Source organism: Ipomoea triloba, chromosome 5 (genome assembly GCF_003576645.1).
Source record: "Ipomoea triloba cultivar NCNSP0323 chromosome 5, ASM357664v1".
In the NCBI taxonomy this organism is placed as follows: domain Eukaryota; kingdom Viridiplantae; phylum Streptophyta; class Magnoliopsida; order Solanales; family Convolvulaceae; genus Ipomoea; species Ipomoea triloba.
In genome coordinates, this window is record NC_044920.1 from 28,616,204 (window position 1) to 28,636,372 (window position 20,169).

The window sequence follows — 20,169 nt, forward strand, 5'->3', positions numbered from 1 at the left end:
TTGACTCGTGTTCAACACAAAAGATACAAGTGAGTTAGACAAGGGGACCCGTTGTCACCTTATATATTTATCATATGTGCTGAGGGTCTGTCCTTGATTCTACAGCAGCAGGAGGCTAGCGGGAAAATTCACGGCATAAGAGTGGCTCGGGGGGCACCCTCGGTGTCACATCTTTTCTTCGCCGACGATAGTCTGTTGTTTTTTCGAGCAACTGATAGTGAGGTTCATGAAATCAAGAGTTGTTTGGATCTCTATAGCAGTGCCTCAGGCCAGTTGGTTAATTATGATAAATCAAGCATCACTTTCAGTGCTAATACTGAGCAGAATATGTGCAAACATGTAGCAAGTGTTTTGGGTGTGCGTCAATCTGTAGACTTTGGGCGTTATCTGGGACTCCCATCGTTTATAGGTCGCAATAAGACTGCAGTTTTTAGATATGTTGAGCAAAGAATGAGGGACCGAATAAACTCTTGGCAGAAACAGTTTTTAAACAAGGCTGGGAAGGAAGTGTTACTAAAGTCTGTTGGTCAATCAATGCCTATTTTCACAATGTCGGTCTTCCTCCTCCCTATTGGTGTGTGTGACTCCATTGAGAAAATGATGAATAGGTTCTGGTGGAACAAGGGTAAAGGAGCTGCGAGAGGTTTGCATTGGCTAAGTTGGTCCAGGTTGGCAACTCCGAAATCTAGTGGCGGTATTGGTTTCAAAAAGATTCATGAGTTCAATATTGCTTTACTTGCGAAACAAGGCTGGCGATTACTGGTTAACCCTCAATCTCTTGTTAGCAGGATTCTAAAAGCTAAATACTTTCCAAATGTGAATTTTCTTGAAGCAACTCTAGGCAACAATCCTAGTTATATATGGCGGAGCATACTTTCTGGGCAGGAGGTGTTGCGTGAGGGGGTTGCTCGTCATGTTGGTAATGGGAAGGACACGCCAGTATGGGGCTGCCCTTGGCTGTTGGATAATGTTGATCCTTATGTGACGACTGCCTGCATTAACGAGCTGCGTGATGCCCGTGTTCATAATCTTCTGGATAGTAATGGATGCTGGGACTATGAGCTACTTCATGATATTTTTGATGTTGAGGACATTCCCAGAATCGTGAATACTCCGGTGTCACCTGCGCATCCTGATGCTTGGTACTGGAAAGGTGATCTCAAAGGCCAGTATACTGTCAAGCATGGCTACAAATTGTTGGTTCGCAATACTCTTGATCAGTGGGTTTGGCTTTCGGGAGTGGAGAAAATTATGGAGTAGTAAAATCCCACCAAAGGTGCGTAATTTTTTATGGCGTTGTGTTAAAAATATTTTACCTCCAATGAAGGGAATTTTGTTGCGGCTTACGGGGGTCATCTCCAATGTCCTCGGGATCCATATGTTGCCGAGTCCATGGCTGTGAAGGAAGCACTTACCTGGATTAAGAGTCGTTATTTAAATAATGTGATATGTTTAGTCTGACTGTTTAAATTTTTTGCTCTAGTTTTAATTCTGTTAGTCAGGACTTTTCCTATGTTGGTCTTATCGTAAAGCAATGTCGGTTAATTGCTAATGACAACGGGAACATTGTTGTTCGCCATGTCAAGAGGTCAGCGAATCATGTAGCTCATGTGCTTGCACGGGCGACTGGTTCTTCTTCTGTCCTTGGTTTTTGGGATGTTATCCCTCCTGATTGTATTTCGATTTATTTTGATGATTTAATATAAGTCGTGATTGTTTGGTTTTCAAAAAAAGTGAGTTAGACTCGTGTTTAACACAAAGGACACAAGCAATCAAGAAAATAAAGCTGGAGTGAAGGTTAGTTGGTTTATGTTTATTGCCATATATAACATGCTTAAATGTGCTTACATATATAACCTCCCGCCAAAACCCAACTTTCAATCTCTCCTCCTTTTTGTGTGTCATTTCTCCATTGCTCCAAGAACCTCCGCTAATTCTTTCTCATGGATCCGTCTACTTCTGAACAGAATCCAACTCTCACCCAAATCAGAGAACTATTGCGAGAAGATAACCGAGACGGATTCTTCGACTTCGTCGATTATCTCTTCTCAGAGGACGAATCCCTCAGCGACCCCGCCGATTCCCTCTACGAAGCCGCCATGGACGAGTATCCGAATGCTCTTTCTAACAAGCTCGCCCTAGCTATCAACATTAGCCCTGATACCCAAACCAGAATGCGCTGTTCTACTCTCTTCTCCCGTTTTCTTGCCGTAAAATCGCCCTTCCTCCACCAGATGATCAATCAAAGACTCAAGGACTTCTTTCTCCAGCTCCTCCAGGATGAGGAGGAATGGGAGGTCCTCAAGATTCACTGCACCTGCGTTTCAAGCATCGCCGCTCGGCTTCTTCCCAAGGAAGATTGGCCGGAATTGCTGGTATTGATGTTGGAATGGTTATCTTCTCCGAACTCAACGCTTACAAGATTGGCCACTGTTGTTTTGCTGTACGAACTAATTCCAGAATGCCCTAATACTTTTAGTCCCTATGCCGATCCTATAAGTTTAGGGTTTCAGCGGTTAATGGATGAGGGCTGTGAAGATAACACAGCCAGAATCGCCACTGTTGGTGCCGCAGCCAAGTTTATTTTGTACTTAGCTACTCCTTCAAATTATGAGGGCTGTGAAGATAACCAGTATTATGGTCTGCTGCCCGGAATGATCAGCGTATTGGGGGGTGCTGTTTATGATCAAGATCTTGCATGTAAGGCGCTTGATGCAATGACTATCTTGGCCAAAGCAAAACCAAGGTTTTTCACACTTGTTCATATGACAAAATTGGCAGAGGCAATGCTTAAGATAGCGAGCCATACTAATTCGAATTCGAACGAAAATATGAGGCAACTAGCAGTTAACTTCTTCATTGCAGTGGGTGAGGGCGGAGATGAAGGTAAGGGAATGATTCAGAGTCTGCCCGGTAATGTAATTGAAAAGTTGCTCACACAGTTGCTTCAAATGCTGATGTGCGTTGAGGATGACGACGCTTCTTGGAACGAAGCAGATGTTTATGATAGGGATGTAGGCAAAATGACTATGTGCTGTTATGCTGAGGATGCTTTGAGCAGACTGGCGATAGTGCTGGGTGGAGATGTAGTTGTGCGCAATTCTCCTGATTTGCTCCCAGGTTTCTTTAAAGATGCTGATTGGAAAAAGCGCTATGCTGCAGTAGTGTCCCTTGGCTTAGTTGCATCAGGGTGCTCAGAGGTAACCTCTTATTACTTAGACTAGATTCCCTTGTTAGTTAAGTTCATGGTTCATTTATTGGTGTGCTTTTTTAAATCAGATGTTAGTGCAATACCTGGAAGAATCTGTGGAAAAAAAAATGGCACTAGTTCGTGATAAGCACCCTCGCGTGCGCTGGGCAGCTATCTATGCAATTTCTGAATTCTCAAAGTACCTGAGTCCCTATTTTCAAGAACAGTGTCATGAACAAGTTATTCCTGCTTTATTACAAGGCATGGATGATTTTGGCAACCCCAGAGTGCAGGTAATTGTGATTTCGCTCTCACTAAATTTGTTGTTTTAAAGCATTAAGGTTCATGGGTTCTCTGTGTTGATTTGCGTTTTCAGGATGCATTTGTGTGTTTAGCTTCTAACACAGAAAATTTGCTATTTCAGTCTGTGTTGATTTGCAAATATAAGCTTTCTTTTTCTTTACTTCCCCACTTTTTCCTATTAAATCCTGTGCAAGTAATAATTAATTTATATTGTTGTCTTCCTTTTTTTATTTAGACATATGCAGCATGGACAATGTCAAATTTCTGCAAGAATTGCTGTTCAAATATATTGAAACCACACCTGAAAGAAATTATTAGCAAACTGCTTATGCTCCTGCAGGTATGTGGCATTCAATTGCTTATGCACATATATTGGTTAGAGATGCAGCTTTTTAAGTTGTCATCCATTTGTAATTTGAATTGTTAAAACACATTTTTTCTAGTCCAGGCAGGGAAGACATTATTGAAAGAAACAGCTTTGAGTGGGTTATCCTCATTAGCTGATTCAACCAAGGTAACTTCCACAATTTATTTCAGGACTTAATTTGATCTCATCTTTCACAATATTAAGGATTGTTGTGTCCTACTAAAACTTAGCAGACAGTAACTAGTCTCATTGATTGTGTGAATATGCAGGATGATTTTCAACCATTCTATCCCATGGTTATGCCCTACCTAAAAGTTATATTAAGAAAAGAAACTTCCAATTTCATGCTAGTTGCCAAAACCCTAGAGTGCATCACTTCGGTTGCAATGGCTGTGGGAAAAGCTGTATCCTCTACTGATGTTGAAAAGGTTGACTATATATAAATTTGTGTTTCCTGTAAGCTAAATTATTCCTTTTGGTTATTCATGCTATGCTAATGAGATCCTATTGTCCCTAATGTTATGTCTTGCAAGATTGTTAACGTTCTTCGCTCAATACATAAACGTGATGATATGGATGGTCAAGTGATATGTTATTTGCTCCAAGTATGTTTATGCAATATTTTATTTGGTCTTGGTCTGCACTGAACCACCACACTCTTACATATGTACTATGTCCGCAGGCATGGGGGAGAATATGCAAATCTTTTGGGGAGGACTTCCGTCCTTACCTGAATGCTTCTATGCCTCTACTGATAAAGTCAGCTGAACGGGAAGAACACCTAAAGGATAATTTAGGGTTGGAACTTTTTCTTAATGTTAAATTTAAATGTTTTACATGTGATGTGTGGAAAGGATGTCCTAGTTTAGAACATGGTGTGTAAGGTTTACTATTTGTCTGTATAAAAAAGGTTTAGAACATGAGTTGAAATATGTTTTTCCAACTTTTTCATATGCTTTAATGGCTGGAAACTGTCTTTATTCTTTTGGTAATATACACATCTTCTGATAGGAATTTCAAGGAAAAAAGCATTATCTTGAAGGAGATGTTGTGGGCCTGTAATATAATAAGCTGCTTTGCTGTTCATATCAAAGGAGGACTGCATTTGTGGATTGAAGAGGTTGTCAATATTCTTGGCTATAGAATGGAGTCTCAGAGAAACAAAAATAATCTGTGAATTTATTGACTAATGCAGGTTTTATATGTTGTAATTGAACTCGTCAATTTTAAATTTGATGAAAAAGTTAGAGTAGCTGCAATATCAGGTAAGCTTTGTTGTTTCCTAAGTCCTCCTAATCACCGATTATGAGATTTATATAAGGTCTAATCATTCTGTGTTCAAACTCTGTAGTTATATAAGGTCTAATCATTCTATGTTTAAACACTGTATTGGTATTGTAGTAATGCCATTGCTGTTGCGATCAGCTGCTAATGCTGTGGAAAACGAGCTTCCTATTCCACGATTTTTAGATTCTCCAATCATTGATTTAGCAAAGATGATAATCCCAGCTTTGGGTGAAGCCTTATTGGTAAGCTTGCTTCTGAAACTGAAATTTATTAATAGACATAAAACTGGTTTGTTCCTTTAAAGTATACATCAAATTGCTTCTCATAGGCACCAACCATAAAAGTTCAAGTGCAAGCATTGGTGGCATTGAATGAAACCATGCAGGCAGGTTCTTTCTCCTTCATTTTAAACACTAATTAATTAATGTTCTTGAAATACTATACTAGTGCATCTTATATTTTTCAAATTCCTTTTCAGATTGCTAGTACTTGGGCACCTGATCAGAAAGAAATTATTGACACCATATTGAAGGTTCTCTCAGCATGCTTCACCAGGAAAAAGGAAAGGGAAAATATGGCAAAGTATAGATTAGACGTTAGGAAGCCTGAAGTGGTCAAGGAGGAAATTCAGGAGGAGCAAAAGTTTTTCAGAGAAGCAAGTGTTTTACTTCCTTTTGAGCTGAATTATCTGCAATTATTTTTTGGCCACTAGTATGAAATTTCTTTGTTTTTCATAAATATTTTGAAACAGGTTCGTATTTGTGTGCAAATTTTGTTAAAAAGGCTCTATGCTCGAAACCTCATCCCTACAGTTCTTTATGTAGAACGAATGTGGGTATGTCACATCCTTGCAACTTGCAATTCACTCTTAATTTCCTTGCTGCGAGTATCATATCATAATCATATTCCTGTGAGAATTTGAGTAATGTTTCTTAGTCATGTTTTTGCAGGAAAAGGATATTACACCTGAAGAAAGAAGAATGGCCTTGAACATTTTTAGTGACATTGCAGAGCTATGCAGAGAACATGGTTTAAGGCTATATCCAGAATATATTCCGTTACTGTTCGAAGATTGCAATAATACAAATCCAGACATTCAACAGGTTTCTGTTTACACGCTTCTTTAGTTACAAATAAAGGTTATGTTTCCACTTACTTTCCATCTGCAGATCGCTGCCTCTGCAATTGGTATATATGCTGAGTTTGATGATAGAGAAGCGTTTAAGGAGCATATTCAAGGTAACTCAAATAGTATGTCTGTTCATTTGTTTCGTTTATATGCTTTTGTGCTGTGAACCTGCAACATTCCAACTACTCTTGCAGATGGACTCTCTAGTCTGGAAGCTATATTTCAGCACCCTAGTGAAGGTGGCCTAGATCACTCCATGGCAAAAGATGCTGCTGTTTGTGCTTATGGGAAACTCTGTTTCTTCTTTTGTGAAGAAATTGACTCGTACCAGGTAAGCAAGCTAGCTAGCCATTACAAGATGTCAAAACTGGAAAAACCGATTAATCAACTTTGAATGCATGCAGAATATAGATCTGTGGCTCTTCCATTTGCCATTGAAATGTAATTTCGACGAAGCCAAAGCTGCCCATGGACTGCTTTGTTCCATGGTTGACAAGTGAGTACACTTCCTGGGCTCATTCACCAATTAGGAACATGTTTCTTCAATTTTTGACTCATCCTGGTTTCACTTTCAGCCCAGAGACTAGGGTTACTGGCCCTGAAGATAGTTACATTAGCAGAATAATTACAATTATGGCCGAGGTGAGGTCAAAATCTCACCATTCCTTTCACTCTCTTCACCATTATTTTTGTTGTATATATTAACATGGTTTTCCCTAGGTTCTGTGGTTTGGAGGAAATATAGCCACGGAAGAAACCAAGATTAAGATGACTGAACAGTTGAGGATGTTCAGTCAGAAACTGGGAGACAAATTTGTAGCCATATGTAAAGCATTGCCTCCGGGTCTGCAGAACACATTGCGCACCTACTTGGAAATACAGCTGACCGGAGAACATGCATGCAATGCTTAGTAGAATTGAATACCCTAAACCCTCTGTACATGAATCAGACTTCAAAAGATGACATATCTGTGTTCTTATTGATCATTCATTACCTCTTTGAATATTCAAAATTAGTATACTTCTTTCGAAAATAAATACAAGTCTATTACTCAATAGTGCATATTATTATTTAGTATGTAGTTAATATATTAAATTAGGATTTTTGTATGTCAGGTTCACATTATCATAATATATAATACAGGACACGTAATATACTACTAGTTATGATATGTACTTCATGCATAGAATAATGTCTTAACATTATATAATGAGTTTATAATTAGTACTGATTTTATTTATAAATATAGATTACTCCGTATTATTTTTGTAAGGAATACATAAATAGTGCACAATATTGCCCAATATGGTATAAACAACTTATAACTAAATAAATAATGCCATAAAATGATGGAAACAATAGTACTCTGTAGTATTTAGTGAATTTGAAAATTAAAATAATTTTAAATTTTAGCTGGCAAAAAAAATGAATCTGTCAACCTTAGCGGTTAATTAATACAAAACGATAAATTAAAAATGTATTGTTAATATCAACAAAAATGGTTAGTGGTGGGTTAAAACTACCATTTTAGTATTTTTACACATAATTACATAAAATAAAAAAAAAACTTGTATATTGCAATAATTAATAAATTAAATCTAGAATATGAGTATGACTAATAGAGTACAACTATCATTTTTCCTTTAAGAAAAAAAGATTTTAAATAGAAAGAAAGTTCATTGATAATTTTTTTTTTTTAAAATCATATACTTATTGGTTTAAAAAATAAAAAAAAATAAAAAAAAAAAAAATTCTTGGCGGTTAAAATGGCCGTTGATAGATTCTGTCTCTTTTCTTTCTGTGTATCATTCAGTGATTGTTCTTCACTTCTTCTCTTCTAATGGCGTCTCCATCTTCTTCTCACTCCCAAATCAAAACACTCTTAGACGAAGATGACTCAAACCCTTTCTTCCACTTCCTCAATAATCTCTTCTCTGACGACGAAGCCGTACGCCGCCCCGCCGATTCCCTCTTCAATGCCGCCATGAAGGAGTTTCCCAATGCTCTTTCTAACAAGCTCGCTTTCGCCATCAACTCCAACCCTAATCCCCAAATCAGAATTCGCTGCTCTACCCTCTTCTCCCGATTTCTAGACAACAATTGGCTCCTCCTAGTCCACCCAATGTTCCATACAAAATTCAAGACTTTCTTTATCCAGCTCCTCAGGGATGAAGAGGATTGGGAGGCCCTTAAAATTCACTGCACCTGTGTTTCCAAATTGGCCGCTCTGTTTTTTCCCAAGCCCGGCTGGCCCGAATTGCTCGTATCAATGTTCCAATGGCTATGTTCTCCGGACTTCACTCTTACAAATCCGGCCTCTGTTATCTTGCTCAACATACTGATTCCAAAATACTGTAGATTTTTTTATGACTATGCCGATATTTTGAATTTAGTGTTTCAGCGCTTAATGGATCAGGGCTCTGGAGATACCAGGCTCAGAAGCGCAGCCGTTGGTGCTGCAGTGAAGTTGATAGTGTATTTAGCTATTCCCAATGATTATTATGAGTATTACGGTCTGTTAACTGGAATGATCAGCGTATTGGGGGATGTTATTTTTGGTGATCAAGATCTTGCTTGTAGCGTGCTTGATGAAATGGTTGTGTTGGCCAGAGGAAAACCATGGTTCTTGGCGGTTCATATTAAGTCCATGGTAGAGGCAATGCTTAAGATAGTGAGTGATACCGGTTTGGAAGAGAAAACGAGGAAATTAGCAGTAGAGTTCTTGGTCACAGTGGCTGAGGGAGGAGATGAAGGTTATGAAATGATTCAGAAGCTGCCCAGTAATCTAATTGAAGAGTTGCTCGCACAGTTGCTTCGAATGCTGATGTGTGTTAAGGATGACATTTCTTGGATGGTGGAAGAAAATGCTGATGATATGGAAGCAGAAGGCAAAATGAGTATATCCTGTTATGCTGAGGAGGCTTTAAGCAGGCTGGCAATTGCACTGGGGGGAGATGTAATTTTGCCCAATTCTCGTGATATGCTCCCAGGTTTCTTTGAAGATGATGATTGGAAAAAGCGCTATGCTGCAGTTACTGCCTTGGGCCTAATTGCATCAGGCTGTTCAAAGGTAAAAGAGTGGCACTGTTATTACTTAGATAGTTAGATTCCCTTGTTAGTTAAGTTCATGATTCATTATTGATGCTTTTTGAATCAGATGTTAGTACAAAACCTGGAACATTCCGTGGAAAAAATAATGGAACTAGTTCATGATGAGCACCCTCGAGTGCGCTTGGCAACTCTCCATGCAATTCGCAAATTCTCAAAGTCCTTAAGTCCCTTTTTTCAAGAACAATGTCATCGACAGGTTATTCTTGCTTTATCAGATGCCATGGATGATTTCGGCAATCCCAGAGTGCAGGTAGTAATTGTGATTTCGGCAATCCCAGACTACATTTGTATTTTGAACACTATGTCCCTTGAAGTATAAAGGCTCATGGAATCTCTGTGTTGATTTGCAAATAAATACATTTTTGTATACTTGCAGTATAAGTTTTCAGGATGCATTTGTTTGTTTAGCTTCTATGAGACATATCTTCTTTCACTTCACAGAAAATATTCCTTTTTATATTGTTAATTAATTAATTAATATTGTTATATTCCTTTTTATTTAGATACATGCAGCATCAGCATTGACAAGTTTCAGCCAGAATTGTTGTTCAAATATATTGAAATCATACCTTAAAGAAATAATTAGCAAATTGTTTATATTCCTGCAGGTATGTAACACTCATATTAGTCATATAGATACAGTAAACTGATGAAAATACGCTTATGAACACATATCAGTTAGACATGCAACCTTTTAAGTTGTCATTTGTGATTTGAATTGCTAAAACACTTCTTTGTTTCTAGTCCAGAATGAAAAGACAGTTTTGAAAGAAACAGCTTTGAAAGCCTTAGCCTCATTAGCTGATTCAACCAAGGTAACTTCCATTTTTTATTTCTGGACTTAATTTGATCTCGTCTTTCACAATTAAGGATTGTTTTGTCCTACTATAACTTAGCCAGTAACTGATCTCATCGATCGTGTGAATTTGCAGGATGATTTTCAACCATTCTATGCCACGGTTTTATCCTACCTAAAATATACATTAATAACTGCAAAAGAAAATTCCAATTGCATGCTAGTTGCCAAAACCCTAGAGTGCATCACTTTGGTTGCAGTGGCTGTGGGAAAAAGTGTATTCTCTGCTGATGTTGAAGAGGTGACTATATATAACTTTGTGTTTCCAATAAGCTAAATTAATCCTTTTGGTTATTCATGCTAATGAGGTCTTATTGGTCCCTCTTATGCTCTGTCTTGCAAGATTGTTAAAGTTCTTGTCTCATTACAAGAATATAATTGTAGTCAGGTGACAAGTTATTTGCTCCAAGTATGTTAATACAATATTTTATATGGTTTTGGACTGCCCTGTACCACCACACTCTTACGTATGTACTATGTCTGCAGGCATGGGGTCGATTATGCACATCTTTAGGGGAGGACTTTCGTCCTTACCTAAGTGCTTCTATGCCACAGCTGATAAAGTCAGCTGAGCTCCATTCCCTAGTGGCTGATGATCGGTTGGAACTTTTTGTTTAATGTTAAATTTAAATGTTTACTATGTGATGTATGGAAAGAATGTCAATGGTGTAACGATTTCTGAATGCTTACACATCTTCTGGAGCAGGAATAGCGAGAATGAGCTAAGAAGCATTGTCTTGAAGGAGATATTATTGGCTTGTAAAACGTTAGGCTGCTTTGCTGCTCATATCAAAGGAGGACTGCATTTGTGGATTCAGGAGGTTGTCAATATTCTTAGCAATAGAATGGAGTCTCAGGGAAACAAACATAATCTGTGGATTTATTAACTAATGCAGGTTTTAAACGCTGTACTTCCACTTGTCAATTTTAAATTCGATGAACAAGTTAGAATAGCTGCAATATCAGGTAACCTCTGGTGTTTCCTAATCACAAATTATGAGCTTTACAAAAGGTCTAATATTTCTGTGTTTAAACTCTGTAGTTATGCCATTACTGTTGCAATCAGCTGCTATTGCTATGGAAAACAAGCTTCTTATTCCGGGCTTTTTAGATTCTCCAATTGATGCTTTATCTAAGACCATAACCCCAGCTTTGCTAGAATCCTTAGAGGTAAATTATCTCATGCTTCATTCTGAAATTTATTTATGGAAATAAAACTGGTTTATTCCTTTATAGTATAAATGAAATTAATTCTCATAGGCATCAGGCATAAAAACTCAAGTGCAAATTTTGGCGGCATTGAATCAAGGCTTTCAGGTTCTTCATCTTTCATTTTTAAAAATTAAAAGTAATTAATTTTCTGAAATACTAGTAATGTTGATATGATTTCGCATTTCAGATTGCTAATACTTGGATACCAGATGATACAGAAACTGTTGAGAGCCTATCACAGGTTCTCTCAGCATGCTTCCACCGGAAAGCAGGAAGAGAATATATAGTACAGAATAGCTTAATCTTTCAGAAGCCTGAGCTGCTCAAGGAAGAAATTCAGGATGAGGAAAATGTTTGCAGAGAAGCAAGTGTTGTTTTACCTCCCTTTGAGCTTTTTACTATTTTATGGTCACTAGTATGAAACTTCTTTTGTTTTTCATAAATATTTTGAGACAGGTTCGCATTTGCTTTCAACTTTTGATAAAAAGGCTCTCTGCTCAGAATCTCGTTCTTCAAATTTACTTTGTAAAACATATGTGGGTATGTTACTTCTTTGCTATTCACTTAACATATCATATTATGATTATGCAACGTTCCTGTCAGAATATGACTAATGTTTCTTACGTATGTATTTGCAGGCAAAGAGTGCAACACTAGAAAAAAGAAGAATGGCGTTGAGCATTTTTAGTGACATCGCAGAGCAATGCGGAGAACAAGGTTTAAGGCACTATGCGGTAATCATTCCATTCCTGTTCAAAGCTTGCAAGGACACAAATCCAGACACTCGACAGGTTTCTGCTTACTCGCTTCATTAGTTATCGCGTCCACACAAATGAAGGTTGCGTTTCCACTTATGCTCAGATATTTTCAATTCCATCTGCAGATTGCTGCCTGTGCAATTGGTATATTTGTTGAGTTTGGTAGAGAAGTGTTTAAGCAGCATCTCCAAGGTAGCTCGCTCAAATAGTATGTCTTTGTTCGTTTTGTTTTGTTTGTACGTTTTTCTGGTGTGAAATGCCAGCAAGCCATTTGCAGATGGACTGTCCAGTCTAGAAGATATATTTCAGCACAGTGAGGGAAGTGGCCTAGAGCACTTCATGGCTAAAGATGCTGCTGTTTGTGCTTATGGGAAAGTCTGTTTCTTCCTGTGTGAAGAAATTAACTCGTACGAGGTATGCTAGGCATCACGAGATGTGGAAACTGGGAAACCGATTCATGAACTTTGGATGTTAGGCATCTCAGACTTGTTGAATTGATATGCAGAATATAGAGCTTTGGCTCTTCCATTTGCCATTGAAATGTAATTTTGATGAAGCCAAAGCTGCCCATGGACTGCTTTGTTCCATGGTTGACAAGTGAGTATACTTCCTGGGCTCATTCACCAATTAGGAACACAACACCATTTCAATTTTTGACTCATCCTGGTTTCACTTTCAGGCCAGAGACTAGGGTTACTGGTCCTGAAGATGGTTACATTAGCAGAATAATTACAATTATGGCTGAGGTGAGGTCAAAATTTCACCATTGCTTTCACTCTCTTCTCCATTATTTTTGTTGTATTAACATGGATGGATGATGTTTCTTCTTCTTCTGCTTTGCTTAGGTTCTTTGGGCTGGAAACAATTTTGCAACAGAAGAAACCCGGAGCATGATGATTCAACAGTTGAAGATGTTGAAGCAGAAATTAGCAGACAAGTTTATAGGCATATGTAAATCATTGCCCCCAACTCTGCAGAACACATTGTACAGCTGCTGCTTGTCATCATGATCATATGGCAATTCAAGCATGAGAAAATACAGCAAGAGAATCATGAGGAATGAACAAGACATGATAAAGAGATTTGGAATATATAGTAAAAAAACAAGGATTTTATATATCAATCTCAATCAAAAGGACATTTTAAAATAGGAAAGATTTAAGAGGCTCATGTTTTGACAACAAACCAACCTCATTTTCTTCAGAAAATAGGACAGGCATTCATATAGCTTCTCTTTTCCAGAATGCCAATCCAATATATAACTCAGATGGTGAAAGTGAAGGCTAATTCTCCACATTCATTTCAACCCTCTATTTACAACATTCAAACAAAACTAATAACTATGCTCGTGCCTCCAATCCACTAAAAGCTCAAATAGTCAAAATTGTTAAGAGTGCTCGATTGCAGACATAGTTTCTCAATGCATGTCAGGATTCAGGACCAAACATGTCCTCCATCAGACTTCTTCTGCTTCTTCTTTTTCCTTTTCTCGTCCTTTAGTTCTGTCCTGGCTTCAATGCGTTTTGTGTTCCGAGAACGTATTTCCAATAGTTTAGTTTTTGCATCCTGGAAGAGTGCATCTGACTTTAAAGCCATCATTTGCTGAGTGAGATAAGGAACAAAAGAGTGTCAAGCTTCTTCCAGATTGATGTGAAAACAAAGGCACAATACCAATTTTTTTGATTGCTTACCTTGAGATGATCCATCGCCGCCAGATTGAAGCCAAGTGTATCTTTGCATTCCTATACCAATTCAGAAATTAACTCATTGAAGTGCATTTGTTTAACCCAAAGCAGATTCTCACTTTCACTTTAGAAACAATTACATGTGTATGGAGGTTCACTCATGCATGTTAAGAGGGTGCATTGTTTTAATAGGAGAATTAGAAAAATTAATGCAAACTTGAGAAGACACAAAACTGAAACACCCTTGAGATCTCACAGAAAAGTTGCTCAGAAAAACTGTAGAAAAAGATCCAATAGTTACCTTGACTCTTGCAGGGATTACTTCTTTTAGAAGGGTTAGTAGCGGTCTAGCAGAGACAGTCGAAACAAGCTGGTTATGATGCAGTTGTAACAACACGGTGGTCATCCTGCATACAAGCTCCACCTGCCAAGACATTGAAAGGAGAATATTGCCAAATGAAGGCAGGAGAAGAAAAAAGCAGAAATAGTGGAAAAGACACTATTACGGACTTCATCCTGTTTCCCCAAGATCTTTAGCCATAAATGCTATTATACTTGAGCATTTAGAACTAAATGGGTAATGAAGGCGATAAGGAGCTAATGAATGCATATATAATAATCACATAAAGACGACACTCCGATTATAAGATGCATAATAATAATGGAAGCAAAAGCCTAAACAACCGGTTTCACTGGAATACTAGAAATGACATGACATCCATGTGACAATGTCACGAATAATAAGTAGGTCCAATGTGGGGCAGAAATTTATCTAACTTAATAGTTGTTGAAATATAAAAACACTAGCATAGCCCTAAGTTTAGGCCTTGCATTTCTATATTTCATCAATAGTAAACAGAAATGGAGATTTATTTTTTCTATTCATGTAACAATCCATATAGAAGATTTTGCATGGGCCGTCCATGAAAATGTGAAATCAGAAATGTACCTTATCAGGTATAGAGGCCCAATCCTTCAAGTAAGACAAAAGCTTCAGTGCATCAGAGAATGGCAGTGCCTGCAAAAATATAGTTCTTTTTTAGAAAGCCAAGTTTCACTTTCTTTTTGGTTTTTTTGAATTTTTTCCTTTAAGAAATTGCAACTTATTGTTAAATAAGCAATCAGGGAGAAGGGGAGATAATGGCACCGCATTCACATATCTTGCCCAAGTGAAATTATGGATAACAATGAATAAACAACTATAGAGTTTTCCATTTTTAAAAGTTTTAACATGAGAGAACCCCCAAATAAATCTAAAATATGATTATAACCTGACCCACTTACCAGTAAGGTTTGCTCCAAATCATTAGTGTGGACATTTGAAACTGCACGAAGAACATAAGAAGATGGAGATAGCCCAAGCATAAGGATATTTGGCTGGAAATCAACAATTTTGCCTTTTGATTTCTCCTCCTAAAAGTTGAGAAAGGAAAGGTGTCAATTATAAACAGCCAAATACTAAAGCAATTAAGTGACACTTCCACACCTACTCACCACAGAAGGAGAAAAACAACAAAATTACTGATTTTTAAAGATTTAAAAGGGGATTGGTTTTGACTGAAGGGTGATTCAGATTTCCTTCAGATTTTACAACGTCAGATCATAAGTCTCTACATGCAACAGAAATGGAACTTCTGGTGACAAAGCACACCACTAACCTCATGTTCAACAATGCGCTTTGCTTCTACTTCTGCCATGTCTAATGCTTCAATAATGGAGTCTGTTGCAGTGAGAGTTTCTTGAGTCCTCTTTCCTGCCAATGCCACAGCACCCTCCTCTGGAAGCTCGTCCTTCGGTGCATATCTATTCTCTAATGCATTGTCAATGTCAGATTCAAACATCTCCTCCAACCTTTTCTCTTTCTCTTCCTGCAAATTTGAACACAATTACACAAATATTCATCCCTTTTAGATAAATATTAGTTGGAGTACAATCAATAATTTGCATATAATATATGTTTATCATACATCAGAGGGATATGGGAGATTTCAATACCAAACCTTAGGTCTAAGAGGCTTCACCTTGGCCAATTATAGTCAAGGTCATTGGCAGATGCCATATTATATTGTTTCAATATACATCAAATGACAAATGTAGAGTAACAGATAAGAATATGCAATACCTCAATGAAAAATGGTTCTTCAGTACGATCCCAGCGGCGTATGGAACGGTCATGGGAACCTGTTACAAAAAAATCCCCACGATTGCTAATGGCTAGACACCATATTTCAGCATGGTGACTTTCAAGTGTTAAAAGCAACTCAAATTTGTCAGCATCCCAGTATTTCACAACACGATCTTTACCCACACTAAACATATAGTGAGTATTGCGCACAAACTTCACACCCATGACACTGCAAAGAAAAGATATGTATTCATCAACACTTATTTGCTCATACATATTTCAAGTTAGAAAAATAATTACAAATCAAAGAAATCTGTGATGTAGGCATGCACCTATCAGCATGAGCAAACATGGATTTATGACAGTCCCCAAAATCCAAACCCCAAATCTTCAAATTTTTGTCAGCCGAGCCACTAACAAGTAAATCTCCATCAGAAGAAATATCCATACATAGCACAGGTAACTTGTGGCCATATAATGAAAGAAAAAATTTGAGAGAATCCATGAAGAACACCTGAAAATGTTTACAGTCACACATCAAGGATTAGTTAGAGTTAGGAATGTAGTATGATCAAGAAGCGTTGTAGTACTTGTTCAGGAATAGGAGTTTCATTTTTAATAAAGAAATAGACAAAAAATGCATATATCTTTATTAAATTAGTTCCTTTTCAAAAATTAAAATTCGAAACTGAACTACATCCAACCTTGACTGTGCTATCCAAAAGTGCAGCAGCAATGTATTTACCATCAGGGCTCACAACAACAACAAGAACATCATCATTCATTTTCAAATTCCTCACAGGAGAGGCAGTAATATGCTTAGACTCCTGAAAATAAAACACCCGCATTAGGTTTAGATTGCACACAAGTTTCTTTTCTTTAGTAGTGTATTTAGAACTGGAATAGAGTTTATATAGCAAAACTACTATGAAGTGGAGGGCAGCTATTTTTTGGGGAAGCAGGGGCGGTGGTAGGGGCAGTTATGAGGAACACTATAAAATTCCATTAACACTTCCCACTATACTGTTTTTGCTACTCTATTATCTTTTCTATTTTAATTCTGGTTGCATGCACATCTATATAACAAAGCAAAGATTTATGTATGATAATGTAACACACCTGACCAGGCTTTTGTGTAGTCTGTAACTCCCAGAATTTAATGTCATGGTCGGCACTACCAGTAACAAAACCAGTTCCATCTGAAGTTGCAGCAATAGATTGAACTGAACCGCCATGAGCTTCCACCACATCAATACAAGTACCACTCCTAACATCAATAATCTCTAAAGTTCCACCTTTTGTACCAATAACTGCATATTTGTTGCCAGGAAGAAATAGACCACATAATCCATATCCAGATTCAATAGTACGGAGGCATGAACCAGTACTAGGGTTCCATATTTTAATTTCACTATGACTAGTTGACATTAAAAGAGTGTTATCAGAACTAAGAGTGACACTTCTCACATCAGAACGATGCCCTTGGAGCTCAATACTACTAGTTTTGGTTGCTGTTTCACTTTCAATTGCATAAAATTCTAACGAATTATTGTTCAAAGACAATGCCAAAGTAGCCAGGGACCCCTTAGAAGCAACTGGGCAAAAAGAAATTGAGCATATTTTCTTTCCAGCTCGCAGAGTCTGTAGAAGCTTAAAAACATCAAGGACAGTAATAACAGGATTCTTGCCTTCTTCCTGAATTCCAACATTTGCATCTCCATTTTCATCTGGTGCGACCCCCCCTTTTAATATTTTTTTCTCCTTTCTATTGATTCTTCTTTTCGCTTTGCGCTTAGATTCAGATTCATCCAGCACGCGGAATATCTCTACAGTCTTTCCAGCATGTTGACAAGCCAGTAGATTTCCTGGCTTGTTGAACCTTACAGTAGCAACCCTGTCCTTGCTCTGTCGTTGAATTTCACCAAATGGCTGCAGGAATTCCCATTTGCTTTGAGTCGTAGAAGTGTCAGCTACAGGATTATCAGCAGCAACATCATGCTTAATTGTATAAAATCGTAGCTCTGGATCTGCAGACCCAGTAACCAGATATTTTTCTTCAGGGTCAACATCTATAGACCAAATCTCAGTATGATGGCCACTAATAATCTGCATGCAGTGCTGAGTGTCAAGGTCCCATACTCTCAAAAACTTGTCCTTAGAAGAACTGACCAATTTTTTCCCAGAATCCAAGAAAAGAACATCTGTGACCTGTATTACAAAGGGAAATTGAAAGGAGAGTTTCAACAATCACAAGTTGCATATGATGAAAGAGAAAACAAATAAATTGCACCATCTTTATCAAATGTTGGCAAATGAACCTGGTCACGATGTCCACGAAGTCTAAATAACCCAGCCTCACCAACTACATCCCATAAGATTACATCATTATCTTTGCTCCCTGATGCAAGAAGAGATCCAATTTTATTGTAGCGAAGAGCAGTTACAGCTCCTTTATGCCCATTTAAGCTGGTTTCACAAGCTCCTTTATCACAATCCCATATTCTTATACTCCCATCGGCATAACCACTCGCAATCTGCAACAATCATCATTATCACTACCAAACCATTAAAAAAAAAAAAAAAGCTTCAAATTTCAGAATGTTTCTATTTATTACAGAGCACAGGGTAGAGAAACAAAGCATGATATAGAACATTGATACCATAAAAATCTAAAGCTTGCTCCTTTGTATAGTTAATTGAATAACTAGAAATGAAAAGCCAAACAAATTAAAAATTTCTTCACTTTCAAAGTACATATGTGGCCTAGAGAATAGTAAACCAAACACTATAACCAACAAAAACTCTCCAAGCCTATGACAACAGAATACATACTATATACTCCATATATATGTTTAGTTACTATTTTTGTTTCCAAAAAATAATAGAACTCGATGTCTAGACATACTAAAGTCCAACTATCAAAGTCTATAAAGCTAGAAACTTTATAACAGTTACTATACAACATAATTAAGCAGTAAGATTGACAAGTGAAATTGAAAAAGATACTCAAGCTGCAAAAGATGTAAGACTAACAAAAGTTGAAGGTGATGCTGCAATGGAGGTAACGGCAAGGGATGGCCCTTTCGAAGAGGACGAAGGCGAAGGAGCTAAGGATTTGGTGCAGATGCCTTGCCGCGTGTGCCAAACACCAACCTTCTCCAGTGCTGCCGCTAAAAGGTGTTTTCCGGAGCTTTCATAGGTGATATTTGACTCAATGGATGCTATCACCCCAAATGTCACTGCAGGCTCGTATCGGAGGTATGCCTTCACCATTGGTCACAGCAGCCACTAATGCAGAAATCAAACCGTAAAACAGAATAAGAAAGAATTAATTTTTATAAGATGTTCAGTAACAACATTTAACAAAGATTCACATTGCAATCCTCATACAGAAATTTCAAAATTATTTTAAAAAAAATCAACAGAGTGAAAAATCACCGCAAACAGAGTGAAAAGGCAGGATCAGAATCCACTGAAAACCCGAAAATTGACAAAGTATGAAGCTATGTTCTATTAAGTGATTGAGGCGGTGCCCGCTGTGCGATTTTCGGGTTTGGGCTGCGCCTCTGCGGATATGATAGAGGAGAAGGCAATCAGGAATTATGATTTTAGGGTTTAGGGTTTTAGGATGTTAGGGACTTAGGGTTTCGTTTTAGTCTATTTTTTAAATTTTTATCATAAATTGATAACTATGTGTATATATTATTATTCAAATACAATAATACAATAATCATATTTCACACACTCAATCATTTCTTTCCAACCAATAAATAATATAACTAAATTTGAGTATTTATCAAGTGAATTAAAATAAAACATGAATAACTTCACACTCTTATATTCCTATGTAAGTTTACCTTAAGGTAGGGAATTTTGCTAGCAAAGTTATTAATTTACAACATGTCTTATTTAATAATTATATATAACAAGTGAATGTTGAAAATTTTTAATAAAAAAAAAAACAAGGCATTTGAGTGATTATTTTGTAGTATAAATATATGTGGAGTTCACTCTCAATTTTGGTCAGGTGAAAGTGAATTCGAATTCTTTATAGTAAGATAAAAAAATTAATATATTGTACATTCAATTTAATATAATTTTTTTTTAATTCTTCAATACTACGTAGTATTTCTTTTGCAAGAAAG

At 37.3% G+C, this 20,169-nt stretch overlaps 3 protein-coding genes across 4 annotated transcripts; 2 read left to right on the top strand and 1 right to left on the bottom strand.

The window, feature by feature from the left end:
* Positions 1-1,904: 1,904 nt before the first annotated feature.
* On the top strand, positions 1,905-7,332 carry LOC116019761 (importin-5-like). The gene is made up of 19 exons (XM_031260084.1): positions 1,905-3,200; positions 3,280-3,483; positions 3,729-3,833; positions 3,942-4,007; positions 4,130-4,288; positions 4,394-4,465; positions 4,543-4,658; positions 4,872-4,980; positions 5,056-5,125; positions 5,262-5,389; positions 5,476-5,532; positions 5,626-5,802; positions 5,899-5,982; positions 6,098-6,250; positions 6,317-6,386; positions 6,471-6,607; positions 6,681-6,772; positions 6,852-6,918; positions 6,997-7,332. Exons 1-19 carry the CDS (start codon positions 1,944-1,946, stop codon positions 7,186-7,188), a joined length of 3,315 nt encoding a protein of 1,104 aa, XP_031115944.1. The 5' UTR covers positions 1,905-1,943; the 3' UTR covers positions 7,189-7,332.
* A 760-nt stretch (positions 7,333-8,092) lies between these two features.
* LOC116019763 (importin-5-like) lies at positions 8,093-13,252 on the top strand. 2 transcript variants are annotated; one of them, XM_031260086.1, is made up of 19 exons: positions 8,093-9,347; positions 9,435-9,638; positions 9,892-9,996; positions 10,138-10,203; positions 10,321-10,485; positions 10,588-10,653; positions 10,731-10,843; positions 10,951-11,065; positions 11,141-11,210; positions 11,287-11,414; positions 11,505-11,561; positions 11,644-11,820; positions 11,913-11,996; positions 12,095-12,247; positions 12,340-12,406; positions 12,492-12,628; positions 12,720-12,811; positions 12,894-12,960; positions 13,060-13,252. In XM_031260086.1, exons 1-19 carry the CDS (start codon positions 8,118-8,120, stop codon positions 13,222-13,224), a joined length of 3,261 nt encoding a protein of 1,086 aa, XP_031115946.1. In that variant the 5' UTR covers positions 8,093-8,117; the 3' UTR covers positions 13,225-13,252. The 2 variants fall into 2 exon arrangements, with proteins under 2 accessions (XP_031115946.1, XP_031115948.1); XM_031260088.1 differs by lacking the exon at positions 10,588-10,653.
* Positions 13,253-13,310: 58 nt separating this feature from the next.
* On the bottom strand, positions 13,311-19,641 carry LOC116019765 (WD repeat-containing protein 3). The gene is made up of 13 exons (XM_031260094.1): positions 19,463-19,641; positions 19,058-19,312; positions 18,343-18,558; positions 17,144-18,232; positions 16,729-16,851; positions 16,357-16,538; positions 16,022-16,253; positions 15,558-15,767; positions 15,184-15,312; positions 14,849-14,917; positions 14,201-14,323; positions 13,906-13,956; positions 13,311-13,816 (listed from the first exon to the last, which is right to left on the bottom strand). The coding sequence occupies exons 2-13, from the start codon at positions 19,295-19,297 to the stop codon at positions 13,649-13,651; spliced, it is 2,832 nt and encodes a 943-aa protein (XP_031115954.1). The 5' UTR covers positions 19,298-19,312; positions 19,463-19,641; the 3' UTR covers positions 13,311-13,648.
* Between the last annotated feature and the right edge of the window lie 528 nt (positions 19,642-20,169).

What these genes read in the sequence shown, in the direction of transcription:
- LOC116019765 (XM_031260094.1), bottom strand. Translation starts at nt 19,297, where the DNA reads ATGGTGAAGGCATACCTCCGATACGAGCCTGCAGTGACATTTGGGGTG. An exon ending in TTCGTGGACATCGTGACCAG is followed by an intron (nt 18,233 to 18,342) that starts GTTCATTTGCCA and finishes TTTGTAATACAG; the next exon opens with GTCACAGATGTTCTTTTCTT. An exon ending in TAATCCCTGCAAGAGTCAAG is followed by an intron (nt 13,957 to 14,200) that starts GTAACTATTGGA and finishes GAATTGGTATAG; the next exon opens with GAATGCAAAGATACACTTGG.
- LOC116019763 (XM_031260086.1), top strand. Translation starts at nt 8,118, where the DNA reads ATGGCGTCTCCATCTTCTTCTCACTCCCAAATCAAAACACTCTTAGAC. An exon ending in TCGGCAATCCCAGAGTGCAG is followed by an intron (nt 9,639 to 9,891) that starts GTAGTAATTGTG and finishes CTTTTTATTTAG; the next exon opens with ATACATGCAGCATCAGCATT. An exon ending in TCCCTAGTGGCTGATGATCG is followed by an intron (nt 10,844 to 10,950) that starts GTTGGAACTTTT and finishes CTTCTGGAGCAG; the next exon opens with GAATAGCGAGAATGAGCTAA.
- LOC116019761 (XM_031260084.1), top strand. Translation starts at nt 1,944, where the DNA reads ATGGATCCGTCTACTTCTGAACAGAATCCAACTCTCACCCAAATCAGA. An exon ending in AACTGCTTATGCTCCTGCAG is followed by an intron (nt 3,834 to 3,941) that starts GTATGTGGCATT and finishes TTTCTAGTCCAG; the next exon opens with GCAGGGAAGACATTATTGAA. An exon ending in TGCATTTGTGGATTGAAGAG is followed by an intron (nt 4,981 to 5,055) that starts GTTGTCAATATT and finishes TGACTAATGCAG; the next exon opens with GTTTTATATGTTGTAATTGA.